Below are 16,529 nucleotides of genomic sequence, written 5' to 3' on the forward strand. Positions count from 1 at the left end.
ACAGGAAGGTCCGAACCTGGGGTCTCACGCTCGGTCTCAGAATTGTGAGGCCGATGTGTTAATCACTCAGCCGGCGCCATGTTCATTCCTTTGTTAGGAAAGAGCTTCCACATTTTGCACAAAGCCAAACACACTTAATTGTCTGCAATGTATTGTAATTAAGATGTGGGTTGCTTGAACTAACCTGGGATACCTATGATAACAAATCTGGTTGCATGTGCACTATTACTTGAATGGAGCCACAAACTAATTTGATAATTAAGTTTTCAGATTAAAAGACAAGGAGAGATGTGTTTAGCAAACAAATTCTTTCATCTTTTCCAAGAACGACGGCACATTTGACTTTCAATCCCATTAGAAATCCGACATGCACCAAAGCGTTTCAAAGCCTCAGTGAGTCACTAACTTGGCATAAAAGCAGGCCATTGAAAAACACATCAAACCATACATGCATTGAACAGAAAAAGTCGACCAGTATATTGGTTTGAGCAATATTTTAATTTGTTTACCACAATAAATGTTTTGCATTGTTACTAAATAAAACATCCATTCAGTCATCATCCGCACCGCGTTCCCTCACAAGGTTTGCTGGACCCTATCCCAGCTGACTTCAGGGCGAAAGGCAGACTACACTGTGGACCAGGGGTAGGGAACCTATGGCTCGGGAGCCACATATGGCTCTTTTGATGGGTGCATATGGCTCTCCGCTAACCTGTGAGGTAAACTATGGTGCGCCTTATAATCAAACTTTTTTTTCATAACACTTTTCTGCATGGATATTCTAATTGATTAGCAACAATGTAATGTTAAGTTAATCCTTAGGTATCTCCAAATTCAGCTTTCAATAAAAAGGCATCTGTAGTCACATCTCCATTTAATTCTTGCAAGAAGAGAATACATCCACCCGCGTGTCCGGTCAAGATCATTCTAACAACTCGAAGTCCCTTTTGCTAATTTATTCATAAGATTTTAACGCCATGCCCCACAGAATTCTAAACATTCGTAGAGTCTCACAACAATTTTGCACAGTTATCAAAACAATTGTAGGTCCTGTCGAATCTTCCCAAGCGCGTTTCGATGCGAACCCTTCAGTGAAGAGGTGCTTCCCAAAACAGTCCATGGTTCCCAAGAGCGCTTGTTGTGAGACCATCTTCCGAAGCCGAAAACAGTCCTCAGTTCCCAAGAGCACCTGTCGTGAGTCCTCCGAAGCCGAAAACAGTTCGCACTTCCCAAGAGCAATTGTTTTGAGACCTCTCCATGCCCATGGCCATTCCCTGTCCTCTTGATGTGAACCACAGTCCTTACTTTAGCAAGGCATGCATTAAAATGGCTTTTATTAATGCCAATAACTCTAACATAAAAGCACAGCGTTCAACACATATATATATATATATATATATATATATATATATATATATATATATATATATATATATATATATTGTTTAATATTGTTACACATTCAGGATGAGCATTACTATTCCTAATAAGCAAATATATTGATTAATATAGTAAGCATGTTTATAATAAGGCTTTCTATTCCTAAATAAGCATTGCAAACACATTTATAATAATGATTACTCCAACATGTAACAATGTTGTCAAAAGACTTTTTGTACTTTAAAAGTCGTAAAGTGACTAAAAATTGTACACATTTTCATGTATGTTGACTTATAAATTCGGAGCCTGGCACTCAAGGATTAACATTTAAAAAAAATATCAATTGTTTATCCCTCTTTCCATCAAAAAGGTTCCCGACCCCTGCCCTAGACTGTATACTTGTATTCATTTACTGAACCGCTGAACCTCACAAAGATCCCGGGGGGATGCTGGAGCCTATCCCAGGTAACTACGGGCACTAGGCATGGGACACCCTGAATCGGTGGCCAGCCAATCGCAGGGCACAAGGGGGCTGACAACCATTTGCCATGGGATCGAACCCTCAACCCCAGAACTGTGAGGCCGACGCACTAACCACCTCGAGGTGTCCCCTGCGTTGTGCTCAAAGTCCTCTGAGATAGGCTCTAGCACCCACTGTATAGTAAAGTGTATATATATATATATATATATATATATATATATCAGTGGCGGGCGGTGCATTTTCTGGTAGCGCCTTCAACGTATCAATCCAACCCTCAAAAACTATTTTATGGCTGTAAAACCTCTACTGCAGCTACAGCTGCGACACATAAAAAATAATCAATAAATTAATGCACAAAAATGGGGTAAAATCCACTTCCTAGCAGCATTTCATGATTAAATACAAATACTGGAGCTTTTCAGACATTAAAACCAGGCCAGGGGGTGATTTTCCCGGGAAAAGACAAAGATGAACGTCAATGGCGTACGGGCAAACATTGCCCGAAAATGGGGTAAAATCCAGCCAAAAACAGCATTTATTGATTAAATACAAATACTGGAGCTTTTTAGACATCAGAACCGGACCCGGAGTATCATTTCCCCGGTAAAAAGACAGCGATGAACGTCGATACGTCCATACGTGAAATGACAAAAATGCACTAAAATTAGGTAAAATCCACTTCCTAGCATCATTTATTGATTGAATACAAATACTGGAGCTTTTGAGATATCAGAACTTGGCCCAAAATTGAAATATTATTTAGGAATATAGCCATATTTGTAATTATACTCACCAAAAATTCTTTTTAACTGTACACAATATCCATCCTCCTTTCTTTCTTCCTTCTTTCCTATCGCCATCGAAGCTAATGAAGAAAGTCGAGCCTGTCCTGTCATATTTCCGGCATAGTCCGTTTTGAAAATAGCATTAAATGAACACAACAATATACTATTTGCTTGTGGAGCTAAGTTAGCGCGCTGAAAGTGCCCCACACACCATTTTCCCGGCTGTAACAGGCTTGCTAGCTTCGGAGTTGACCGCCCTTTCTTAATGATGGGCCAATATTTCTTAATTTTTTTTCTGGAAAAGTCTGTCTGGAAAATAGCTTTGTGAGCAAACAGAATCTATTTGTTTTTGCTTCTGTTGGCCATAGTGGGTGGAGTTTGCGATCTCGGCTGCCTCGGTACTGCTTTGGCCCGCCTACTAGCCAATCATAGTTTGTGAAAGCAATGACATGTCCCAGCCAGTAAAATGCTAACGCCTATGAAAAATCATTGTGGGGTTGCCAACTCGAAATCTGATTGGTTAAAAGCAACAGTCTAGTTTAATGCAGCAGAGCCCGCAAGAACTGATTGTGCAGGCTTTGAGGCAGATCTGATCTGGCAACAAATAATGGCTGAAATGTGATTGGTTAAATGCTTCAATATGAAAACACACATCTGGAAGCAGTGCAACCAGGGGGAAAAGCAATGAAAGGAAGCTAACAGACCATTTGGAATAATACGTACGTATTGGTGGACAAAATATAATATGATTCAGTTCAGATATTTCTTAGGCCAGCAGAGAAGGCCTTGAAGGCCCTGACGGCCCGCCACTGATAGATATAGATATAGATATAGATATAGATATAGATATAGATATAGATATAGATATAGATATATATATATATATATATATAGATATATATATAGATATATATATATATATATATACCAGTGGCGGTCGGTGCATTTTTTGGTAGCGCCTTCAACGTATCAATCCAACCCTCAAAAACTATTTTATGGCTATAAAACCGCTACTGCAGCTACAGCTGCGACACATAAAAATTAATCAATAAATTAATGCACAAAAATGGGGTAAAATCCACTTCCTAGCAGCATTTCATGATTAAATACAAATACTGGAGCTTTTCAGACATTAAAAGCAGGCCTGGGGGGTGATTTTCCCGGGAAAAGACAGCGATGAACGTCAATGGCGTACGGGCAAACATTGTCAGAAAATGGGGTAAAATCCAGCCGAAAACAGCATTTATTGATTAAATACAAATACTGGAGCTTTTTAGACATCAGAACTGGGCCCGGAGTATCATTTCCCCGGTAAAAAGACAGCGATGAAGGCCGATACGTCCATACGTGAAATGACAAAAAATGCACTAAAATTAGGTAAAATCCACTTCCTAGCATCATTTATTGATTGAATACAAATACTGGCGCTTTTGAGACATTACAACCAGGCCAGGGGGGTGATTTTTCCCGGGAAAAGACAGCGATGGACGTCAATGGTGAAACGCCAAAAATTAAACTGGGGTAAAATCCACTTCCTAGTGGCATTTTGTGATTAAATACAAACACTGGAGCTTAAAAACTAACACTGGAGCTTTTCAGATATCAGAACTTGGCCCACAATTGAAATATTATTTAGGAATATGGCCATATTTTACTCACCGAAAATCCTTTTTACACAATATCCATCCTCCTTTCTTTCTTCCTTCTTTTCTATCGCCATCGAAGCTAATGCTGAAAGTCGAGCCTGTCCTGTCGTATTTCTGGCATAGTCCGTTTTGAAAATGGCTTTAAATCAAAACAACAATATACTATTTGTTTGTGGAGCTAAGTTAGCACACTGAAAGTGCCGCACACACCATATTCCCGGCTGTAACAGGCTTGCTAGCTTCGGAGTTGACCGCCCTTTCTTAATGATGTCCATTTTATTTCTGGAAAAGTCCGTCTGGAAAATGGCTTTGTGAGAGAAATCTGCAACAGAATTCATTTGTTTTTGCCACTGTCGGCCATGTGGGTGGAGTTTGCGATCTCTGGCTGCTTTGGCCCGCCTACTAGCCAATCATAGTTTGTGAAAGCAATGACATCTCCCAGCCAGCAAAATGCTAACGCCTATGAAAAATCATTGTGGGGTTGCCAACTCGAAATCTGATTGGTTAAAAGCAACAGTCTAGTTCAGGGGTCGGGAACCTTTTTGACGAAGAGAGCCATAAACAATTCATATTTTCAAACATTATTCCTTGAGAGCCATACTAAGAATTTAAAAGTAAAAATACATGAAATGTGTGCAATTTATTAATCATTTCACCACTTTGGAAGTAAAAAAAAAATCTCTGAATTCTTTTGAGTACATTTTTTCAACTGTTGCTAATCAATGAGTATCAATCAGAGTATGCATGCAGAAGAGTCTAATGAAGAAAATTATGATTAAAAAGGTGCTAGAGATCGGTGTCGGCGCCACATTGCCGGCGTGACGCTCCCATTGGTGTGTTCGGGACTTAGCTCTCTCACCAGCGGTTCCCATATTTTACCATAGGTTAGCGGAGAGCCATATACACCCATCAATAGAGCCACATATGGCTCCCGAGCCATAGGTTCCCTACCCCTGGTCTAGTTTAATGCAGCAGAGCCCGCAGAACTGATTGTGAAGGCTTTGAGGCAGATCTGATCTGGCAACAAATAATGGCTGAAATGTGATTGGTTAAATGCTTCAATATGAAAACACACATCTGGAAGCAGTGCAACCAGGGGGAAAAGCAATGTAAGGAAGCTAACAGACCATTTGGAATAATAAGTATTGATGGCCAAAATATAATATATGATTCAGATATTACTTAGCCCAGCAGAGAAGGCCTTGAAGGCCCTGCCGGCCCGCCACTGATATAATATATATATATATATATATATATATATATATATATATATATATATATATATATATATATATAAATATAAATATTATATCTAAAATAGTCCGGCCCACATGAACTCGAGTTGACGTTAATGCACCCTTGGGCTTTTTGTATAACGTTTCCTGCAGTGATTTCTAATGTCCACTAGGTGTAAGTATTCTCCGAAGCAGTAGGTCACTGTATGGAAACGACAAGTGATGCTCACAAACCCATCACTAGTAGTGTGTCAAGACAATTATTACGGTATACATAAAGAGTTTTAATTAAAAACACAAGAAGCAAACTGAAAACCTGAGCCCAAAATAAAAAATTACACCCCAAAAAATTAAAATGAACAAAAAGCCGCAGGACGCAGTAAGGCATGGGTTAACGAGACATGGAAAACAGGTGGGTGACACAGGGGAGGCGACCACAGGCGAAAGCAATATACAATCACAACGATAAGTTTCAAGCCATCAATATTTTTATTCATACTAATGATTATACATAAGAATATTGAGTATTATCTGTTTGTTCAACATTAAAATAAAATTAAAAAAACAATTCACATTTGACTTCATATACCGACTGCCAGGTCTATTTACATACAAATCAAATCAGTTTGGATAAATATGAAAAGCGAAAAGAACTACTCAAAAATAAACCCAAAGTCGGTTCTTACAGTTAAAAAAAGAAAAAAGAATGTAGTTTACAAAGCTAATAGAAAATTCTGAAGATTAAATGAAATAAATCCTTGGCAACAAACTTAGTATTATGTATTATAAAGTATTTTTAACCATTGTGTTGAACCACAAATTGAGCAAAGAAAGGGCTTTTCAACACTGCGGGTTGTTAAGTCTTCTTTTCAGGTTCCCTTCTGTGAAAATGTTGGAACATTAACTGCACCTGGAAAAGGTTTTTGAATTGTGTAGCTTTTTAATTGGGCTGTTGTAGCGAATCTGTGGCCAGAGACTGAGCAGGAAAACATTGTTCTCCAGTGTGGGTTAATAAGTGTTTTTTTAAGCTTCTCCTTTGGGAAAATGTTTGACCACAAAACTGAACACGAAAATGGTTTTTCACCTGTGTGGGTTCTTATGTGTATTTTTAAGCTTCCTTTCTCTGTAAATCTTTTACCACAAACTGAGCGAGCAAATGGTTTTTAACCAGTGTGGGTTCTTGTGTGCATTTTTAAGCTTTGCTTGTATGTAAATCTTTGACCACAAACTGAACACGAAAATGGTTTTTCACCTGTGTGGGTTCTTGTGTGTATTTGTAAAACGTGCTTATGAGAAAAGGCTTTACCACAAACTGAACACGAATATGGTTTTTCACCTGTGTGTGTTCTTGTGTGTATTTTTAAGTTTCCCTTCTCTGTAAATCTTTTACCACAAACTGAGCATGAAAATGGTTTGTCACCTGGGTGTGTGTTGGAGTAATCATTATTATAAATGTGTTTGCAATGAATATAAAGCCTTATAATATACATGCTTACTATATTAATCAATATATTTGCTTATTAGGAATAGTAATGCTCATCCTAAATGTGTAACTATATTAAACAATATATATATATATATATATATATATATATATATATATATATATATATATATATATATATATATATATATATATATATATATATATATATATATATATATATATATATATATATATATATATATATATATATATATATATATATATATATATATATATATATATATATGTGTTGATCGCTTTTATTTTAGAGTTAGAATTAATATGTGCTTTCAACGAAGACAAACGCTTACTCCAAGGTCACTCTCCAGGACAGCTGGCTCCAGAACTTAACAATTCACTGAGTCCTTGCTCCGAGGACTGATTACTGGAAGATACGCCTCAACCCTTTCCCCAGATACAAGTTCGCAATGAAGATCTGTGAAGGATGCTTAAATTGTTGTTGATTCAGCGGATGCTATCAATCAACTCGCATATTGTTTTAAATAGTGACGCTTGATATGGAATTGTTTTGTTTCTTGCTTACGCAATTGGATCGATTACTCGCATATTGTTTTAATTTGTGACGCTAGGTTGACGCTAGGTTTGCTTGATTATGGAATTGTTTTGTTTCTTGCTTACGCAATTGGAATTGATAACCTTGTAATTGTTTTGATTTGAGGCCTTAAATGGGCAGGACATAATGCCGCTCGACAGAATAATCTTGACCTGACGAGCGGGTGGATGTATTCTCTTCTTGCAGGAATTAAATGGTGATGTGACTACAGATGCCTTTTTTATTGAAAGCTGAATTGGAAATACCTAAGGATAAACATACAATTGGATAAACCTAACAGTATGTGTACATGTATGTATGTATACATGTATGTATGTATACATGTATGTATGTATACATGTATGTATGTATACATGTATGTATGTATACATGTATGTATGTATACATGTATGTATGTATACATGTATGTATGTATACAGATGCCTTTTTTATTGAAAGCTGAATTTGGAAATACCTAAGGATAAACCTAACATTGGATAAACCTAACAGTGTGTTCTTGTGTGTATTTTTAAGCTTCCTTTCTCTGTAAATCTTTTACCACAAACTGAGCAAGCAAATGGTTTTTCACCTGTGTGTGTTCTTGTGTGTCTTCGTAAAACTTGCTTATGAGAAAAGGCTTTACCGCAAACTGAACACGAAAATTGTTTTTCACCAGTGTGGGTTCTTGTGTGTCTTCGTAAAACTTGCTTATGAGAAAAGGCTTTACCGCAAACTGAACACGAAAATGGTTTTTCACCAGTGTGGGTTCTTGCATGAATTGTTAAGTGTCCCTTCTGTGTGAATGTTTGACGACAAACTGAACACGAAAATGGTTTTTCACCAGAGTGGGTTCTTTTGTGCCTTTTTAAGGTTCCCTTCTCTGTAAATCTTTTACCACAAACTGAGCATGAAAATGGTTTGTCACCTGTGTGTGTTCTTGCATGACTAATTAAGTGATACTTCCGTGTGAATGTTTGACCACAAAGTGAACACGAAAATGGTTTTTCACCAGAGTGGGTTCTTGTGTGCCTTTTTAAGGTTCCCTTCTGTGTAAATCTTTTACCACAAACTGTACATGATAAGGGTTTCTCCCCAGTGTGGCTCCTCATATGTGTTTTCAAAGTAGACTTTTTCCCAAAGGTTTTTCCACACTGAGAGCATTTCCAGAGTTTGCCGTCCTTAAGACCTTCATTGTCATAAAGCAAGTCTTCGGTATCTGATAACGGAGCAAATAAATTGTCTGCTTGCCCTTCTGCTGAGCTGCCGTTCGGAGTCTCCGCCCCTCTGCCGGCCACGCCCAGATAATCTTCACTCTTGAAAGGCTCACCAGTTGACACGGTGACATCTTCTTCCTCCTTTTTGATTTGCTGTTGAGGGAACTCTGGCTCCTCCTCTTTAATTTGGGGTAATGTTAAGGTGTGTGCAGGCTCCGCCCCTCTGCTGGTCACGCCCAGATACACTTCACTCTTGAAAGGCTCACCAGTTGACACGGTGACATCTTCTTCCTCCTTTTTGATTTGCTGTTGAGGGAACTCTGGCTCCTCCTCTTTAATTTGGGGTAACGTTAAGGTGTGTGCAGGCTCCGCCCCTCTGCTGGTCACGCCCAGCTCCACTTCCATCTTCAGGAATTCACCAAATGACCAGGTGACATCATCTTCCTTCTTGATTGGAAGTCGCTCGTCTCTCATTTGTTGTTGAGGGAACTCTGGCCCCTCCTCTTTAATTTGGGGGAGCTCAAGTTCCTTTTTAAGGCCAACAGACTCTTTCCCATCAGGACCAAGATATTCTCTGAAACCTGCAAAGACACAAAAATAAATGATATGTTTCATAATCTGTCTATCCAAAGAGAAGTCCTTTAGGTTAGACTGGGAATGTAAAGTCTTATACTTATATCGGCGGTGGTTAGGCTCGTAACATGACATTAACTTGAAATTTAACTGAAATCAACTCAAATGACTATACACACCCACACATATTTGACCACCATCTCAATAAGCTCGTATCTCCAATTTGTCTCATATCTCAAGGAAAAAAATTGCTCGGAAATTAGCTCGTTTCTCAAATTTCCCGTAAATTGGGACACTCGTATGTCAAGGTATTCCTATAATATGCAGGCTGCCACAGCAAATGTTTAATTAACAAGCAATAATTATAGCACTTGCGGGTGACCCGCATTGTAATCAACAGTTTGAGGAAAACAGAGTTCACCTTCAAAATTAAAGTACAATTAAGAGCACACCTACACATTTCAATGTTTAAAAATGTTTTGTTTTATTAAACCCAAAGGATTCTTTAATCTCATCTCATTTTCTGAACAGCTTTATCCTCATCAGAGTCGTGGGGGGTGCTGGAGCCTATCCCAGCTGACTTTGGGCCAGAGGCGGGGGGGCACCCTGAATTGTTGGCCAGCCAATCGCAGGGCACAACAAGACAGACAAACATTCACGCTCACACTCATACCTAGGAGCAATTTAGAGTGTCCAATCAGCCTACCATGTCTTTAGAATGTGGGAGAAAGCCGGAGTACCCGGAGAAAGCCCACACACGTCAAAATAAAAAGGTAATTTTTTTTTTTAAAAAAGCCTTTCCGTAAATGGTCATTTTTAAAGAAACTAATGCTTTACTTTACATGGTCTTTTTTATTATTAAAAAACATTACTATGCAAAGTCTATGCATGTCTTTGGAGTGTGGGAGGAAACCGGAGTACCTGGAGGAAACCCACGCAGGCCTGGGGAGAACATGAAAACTCCACAAAGGTGGACTTGACCTGGATTTGAACCGAGGACCCCAGAGCTGTGAGGCCGACGCGCTAACCACTCGCTCCTCTGGGCTGCTTTTTCACATTTTTAAGAACTTAAAATAAAATAAAAATATTCAGTGCTGAGTCCTAGTAGCAAGCGGAAGACATGGGAGTTGCTTCCGCTTGAAAAATAATTTACAAAATAAAAAACATTTTTGCATTAAAAAATCTGCGATGTAGTGAAATGCTGAGGGATTACTGTACTTGAATTTGCAATTGTATCGCACAAAAATAGCACTTCTACAATTACCATTAAGCCTTAATGGTTTAGAGCAGGGGTCACCAAACTACGGCCCGCGGGCCGGATACGGCCCGCCGGCACATTTGGACCGGCCCTCTGAACAATACCAGAGACGCTATCGGAATTTTTTTTTTTTTTTTTTTTGATTTTTTTTTTTTTTTTTTTTTGGGATGCGGCCCGCTGGCACATTTGGACCGGCCCTCTGAACAATACCAGAGACGCTATCGGATTTTTTTTTCCTATTTGGCCTTGAAGACTGGGACATTTTAATCTTGTGTTTGGTTCATTGCACCCCTGCTGAGCCCACAAATCATCCCAGTGAAGTGGGGCTTCGCATTGCTTCTTTGGTGACACGCGCGGGGAGAGTGTTTCCCTTTGATGCATGCGGGCACGTCCACCGTTGCATGCACGAGCAGTGTTACCGAGACATCTGGACGATCGCAGGTGAGGGCGGAGCCCTGGGACCATCGCGGACTATTCAAGCATATTAAAACTGCAACCTGTTTGAGAACGGAATAATGGCGAAAAAGTTAGGTGAGAGAGAAATTGATTCAGAATGCAGGATATTTAACCTGGAGTGGACAAACGATTATTTTTTGTTCAATGCAAAGAAAAGGCTGTTTGTCTCATTTGTCAAGAGAGGGTGGCGGTATTCAAAGAATACAATCTTTGCCGACACTATGAATCCCGTCACAAAGACAAGTACGATAGATTGCAAGGCCAAATACGAGCAGACAAACTCTCAAAGCGAAAAAGTGGACTACTATCTCAGCAGAACCAGGCATCCATTCGGGCCAGCTTTTGGGTTGCTAAATTGATAGCAAGCAGCGGTAAGCCTTTCACTGACGGAGAGTTTGTTAAGAAATGTATGGATACTGTCGCGGAGGAGGTGTGTCCCGAGAAGAAAGATGCATTTAATGCCGTAAGTCTGTCGGTGAGTACAATGACCAGACGCGTTGAAGAAATCGGGAGTAATGTATATGCCCAGCTGCAGCAGAAGACGAAATAATTTGACTTTTTTTTCATTAGCACTGGATGAAAGCACGGACGTGCAAGACACAGCGCAACTGCTCATTTTTATTCGTGGAGTTAGCGCAAACTTTGAGATTTGCGAGGATCTGGCAGCCCTCCAAAGTCTCAAAGGGACTACAACGGGAGAGGATATTTTTGACAAAGTGTGCCAAACCATGGAGAAGTTGGGCCTGGACCGGTCAAAGCTAGCTAGCATCACGACTGACGGGGCTCCTAGCATGGTGGCCGAAACTCGCGGTCTAATAATGGGACGCATGAACCGGGAGTTGGAAAAAAGGGGTCTCACCGCCCCGCTACGAGTCCACTGCCTAATTCACCAGCAAGCACTGTGCTGCAAAATGTTGACGTGGGATTCTGTAATGACGGTTGTGGTGTCGTGCATAAACTTCAGAGCAAAGGGAGAAGATTGTGCATGGCACAACAGAAAGTTAATGTTCCATGGCTTTTTCTGTTACAAACTGACACCGGCCCCCCATCAGAGAAGGGAAAAGTTATGTGGCCCTCACAAGAAAAAGTTTGGGGACCCCTGGTTTAGATTGGATTGGATTGGATAACTTTATTCATCCCGTATTCGGGAAATTTCGTTGTTCCAGTGGCAAGAGGGTGAGGATGCAGGAATAGGAAAGGCATTTTAGACATAAATAGATAGGTAATAGATAGGTAATAAGTAGGTCAAGAAATAAATACATGAATAAATATATAATCAAATAAGCGTGTTGCTTAGGACATATATACATACATACATACACATAAATGTACATGCATGCATACGGTAGGTCTTAACACAAAGCCATTTTTTTGTTAAAGAGCCTGACAGCTGATGGGAGGAAGGATCTGCGGAAGCGAAGAAATATATAGATATAAAAATGGACCCACCTTCTAGTCTGTGAAGGACAACTTTTGCATGCATTATTTTGCAAAATGTCGAGTTTTCCTCGTGGAACTTTGCTGGTCTTTTCCCACACGTAAATTCTGATGGAGACGCCATCGATAGCTGCTAGCTAGGCTAAGTTAAAGAGGGCGCAAAGCTTCAAAGTTCTTCGACGACTTGAAGAGTTATTCCTTTGATATATGCTAACCGACTGAGCTAAAGTAGCCCACAAAGCTTCAACGAGGTCTTGAAAATGATTTTGGCTGATATTTAAGGTCATAAAGTAGCTTAAGCTAGACACGACTGGGACCCATAGGTTAAGTTTGGTGGCGAAAACTGCGCATGCGTGGTGGCAGCGTCACTTCCTTCGATGCATTAAGTTTATAAATGTAAGAGAGTTGGACATAGGAAATAATTATTCTTCAAAAGTTCTGACATGTGGTTTGAGCAATAAATGTTTGCGCAGGTTTGAATTTAATTGAAAATTAAATTAAACATAAATCACTTGAAGATCGCGTCTCAAAAGGAGGCGTCGCAAAACGCGCATGCGCAGAAAAAACGTCCTTGATAATGGTGCTGTTCTATTTTGCCGATTGGCATCACGGGAGAAGTAGTTCTTCATTGAAACGGTTTGAACTCGCAGGAATCAGTCTCTTATTTAGGTACCGCTCTCTTGTGGTCTGGAGAAATTTTGTTTAATTTTAATTTCAGTATTCGTGGACATTGTACACAATAATTAAGACACTGTCAATCAAAAGTTATCGAAGAAGCGCATTTTAAGAAATTATTTTAGAAAATTAGCAATTTCTCAAAGGTGTCTTAAACCCAAAAGGAAAAGTTTATTTTTTCTTTTATTTACATTATTCCAACCTATAGATGTAAATTATTTCTTGATTTTCCCATTTTAAACGAATATTTGAAATTTTTCCCTCCAAATTTTTGTGTGTGTTTTAGTTCAATAAGTATTTTGTAAAATGTAAAAATAACTATATAGAAATATTTTCAACAAATGATTAAGAAATCTTCCCTTACTAAGAAAAAATGCTCAAATAAACATTGTTTTAGATCTATAAAAAAAGTTTTAAGGCTTTTCATCCAGTTCTTTTAATCCGATTTTATATATATATATATATATATATATATATATATATATATATATATATATATATATATATATATATATATATATATATATATATATATATATATATATATATATATATATATATATATATATATATATATATATATATATATATATATAAGAGGGCGCCATACATCCATTTCGTCACAATGCAATTCTCGTCAACAGCAACACGAGTTGAAAACTGTTTATAGGTGCATTTTTCAAAGTATGGCACTATTGGTCAGAAAAGTTTCTTCACTGGTGATGTAACTCCTTAAAATTAGTCAAATCTTTTTTGGAGCCTTTTCATTGTAAACATTTTCTTTTATGTTTTAGATTTTAATTTAGTTAAAATGCTTTCGCTAAAGGGAAGGCATTGAAAAAGCATTATCTTTTATTCAGTAGCAGGTCTATTATTATTTGGGGGATTAATGAGATTGAAATAGATGTATAGTCTGATTGGACACTCTAAATTGCCCCTAGGTATGAGTGTGAGCGTGAATGATTATTTTTCTCCTCGTGCTCTGCGATTGGCTGGCCACCGATTCAGGGTGTTCCTCGCCTCTGGCCCGAAGGCAGCTGGGATAGGCTCCAGCACTCCCTGGCCCGAAGGCAGCTGGGATAGGCTCCAGCACCCCCTATACACGATGTAGCATATCAGAAAATGAATGAATGAATGTTGGGATTAAAAACAGTGGGAGAAGCCCAACGTTGCCTCGGCAGCAAACCTCGACTGGGTAGATGGTGCATTTCCAGACAAATTTCTGGCACACAGATTCAAGTATTCGGCCTTCTTGCGCTCGAAGGTGGTCTCAATCCCCTCCTCTGATGGTACTGGTATGAGGTGAAGCGCTCTTGCCTTGCAAGGGCATTCAACAATGTCTGTGCGGAGTGATGTAGTGATGATTTCTGATCATAGTTAGTATTCTATTTATTTAGAAGCTGCATTTGAACTTTAGCATTAAATATGAAGTACTTTCGCAAGCCACCCCAACGAGTGGCAGTGGGCCAGATTTGGCCCTCGGGCCGCAACTTTGACACCTTTGTTTGAACGCTGCTCTCGTTGTTGTTTAGTGCCTGTATATCTCTAGTATTTGAATTTTCGATTTAAAGCATGCAAATAAGTGTTATGTCAGTCAAGCATGTAGCCAAAAATGGAGGGCGGGTAGCAGGAATGACTCTTGAACGCCTCTGGGGGGCGCTCGCGCTTTGCGTAATTTGAAAAATACATTGTTTGTTTGTGATAAGGATACAACAATAGGAAAGCTACTGTTTAATGCCGTTGTTAAGTATTAACACGCGTTGAGACTCATTCTTTCCCTCCTAGAGTGGTTAAATTTAAATAGAAATATAATTTATTACGTTTTTCTTCGAATGGTGCTAGTGCAAATTCATGAAAATGTACGTACGCTACTATAGTGTCATGTCAATAGAATACCTTTAAGGGACTATATGGAAATAAAACGTGAACCCACCTTCTAGTCTATGAAGAACAACTTTCTCGTGCGTTATGTTGCAAACTGTCAATTGCTCGTGAGTTGAATGCTCCAGTTTGACCTCAAAAAGTTCCTAATGGAGCTTTGGCCGTTGTGTTCTTGCCGACAATTCCACACGTGAATTCTGATGATGGCGGCGGCTTTGATAGCTGCTTCTGAGTTTCTCCCAGTGTGGAATTATTTTGATCGTATCATGAAGGATTTGTTCTGCGCATGCGCTTTAAGCGTGTGTGTGTGTGTATGTATATACACACACACACAAACACACACACACACACACATATATATATATATATATATATATATATATATATATATATATATATATATATATATATATATAGTATATACATACACACACATATATTTATATATATATATGGCTGATATTTAAGGTCATAAAGTAGCTTATGCTAGACACGTCGGGGACCCATAGGTTAAGTTTTGGTGGCGAAACAAACTTTTCCTTTTGGGTTTAAAATACCCTTGAGAAATTGCTAATTTTCTAATATGATTTCTTAAAATGCGCTTCTTCGATAACTTGTGATTGACAGTATCTTAATTATTGTGTACAATGTCCACGAATACTGAAATTAAAATTAAAGAAATATTCTCCTGACCACGAGAGAGCGTTACCAAAATAAGAGACTGATTTCTGCGAGTTCAAACCGTTTCATTGAAGAACTACTTCTCCCATGATACCAATCGGCGAAACCGCCACAGCTCCATTATCAAGGACGTTTTTTCTGCGCATGCGCTTTTTGCGACGCCTCCTTTTGAGATGCAATCTTCAAGTGATTTATGTTTAATTTAATTAAAACCTGCGCAAACATTGTTTTGCACAAATCACATGTCAGAACGTTTGAAGAATAATTATTTCCTATTTCCGACTCTCTTACATTTATAAATCGAAGGAAGTGACGCTGCCACCGCGCATGCGCAGTTTTCGCCACCAAACTTAACCTATGGGCCCTTGTCGTGTCTAGCATAAGCTACTTTATGACCTTAAATATCAGCCAAAATCATTTTCAAGACCTCGTTGAAGCTTTACGGGCTACATTAGCTCAGCCTGTTAGCATATATCAAAGGAACAAGTCTCACGTCGTCGAAGAACTTTGAAGCTTTGCGGCCTACCTTAGCTTAGCCTAGCTAGCAGCTATCAATGGCGTCTCCATCAGAATTTACGTGTGGGAAAAGAGCAGCAACGTTCCACGAGGAAAACTCGACATTTTGCAAAATAATGCATGCAAAAGTTGTCCTTCACAGACTACAAGGTGGGTCAATTTTTATATCTATATATTTCCTAAACCATTAAGGCTTAATTCTAATTGTAGAAGTGCTATATCTGTGCAATGCAATTGCAAATTCAAGGACAGTAATCCCTCAGCATTTCACT

At 38.9% G+C, this 16,529-nt stretch overlaps 1 protein-coding gene across 1 annotated transcript; it reads right to left on the minus strand.

Annotated features, from left to right (window-relative positions):
- Positions 1-7,249: 7,249 nt before the first annotated feature.
- LOC144065995 (uncharacterized) lies at positions 7,250-12,827 on the minus strand. The gene is made up of 2 exons (XM_077589276.1): positions 12,517-12,827; positions 7,250-9,361 (listed from the first exon to the last, which is right to left on the minus strand). Exons 1-2 carry the CDS (start codon positions 12,626-12,628, stop codon positions 8,070-8,072), a joined length of 1,404 nt encoding a protein of 467 aa, XP_077445402.1. The 5' UTR covers positions 12,629-12,827; the 3' UTR covers positions 7,250-8,069.
- Between the last annotated feature and the right edge of the window lie 3,702 nt (positions 12,828-16,529).

This window comes from Stigmatopora argus, chromosome 20, assembly GCF_051989625.1.
Source record: "Stigmatopora argus isolate UIUO_Sarg chromosome 20, RoL_Sarg_1.0, whole genome shotgun sequence".
Lineage (NCBI taxonomy): Eukaryota > Metazoa > Chordata > Actinopteri > Syngnathiformes > Syngnathidae > Stigmatopora > Stigmatopora argus.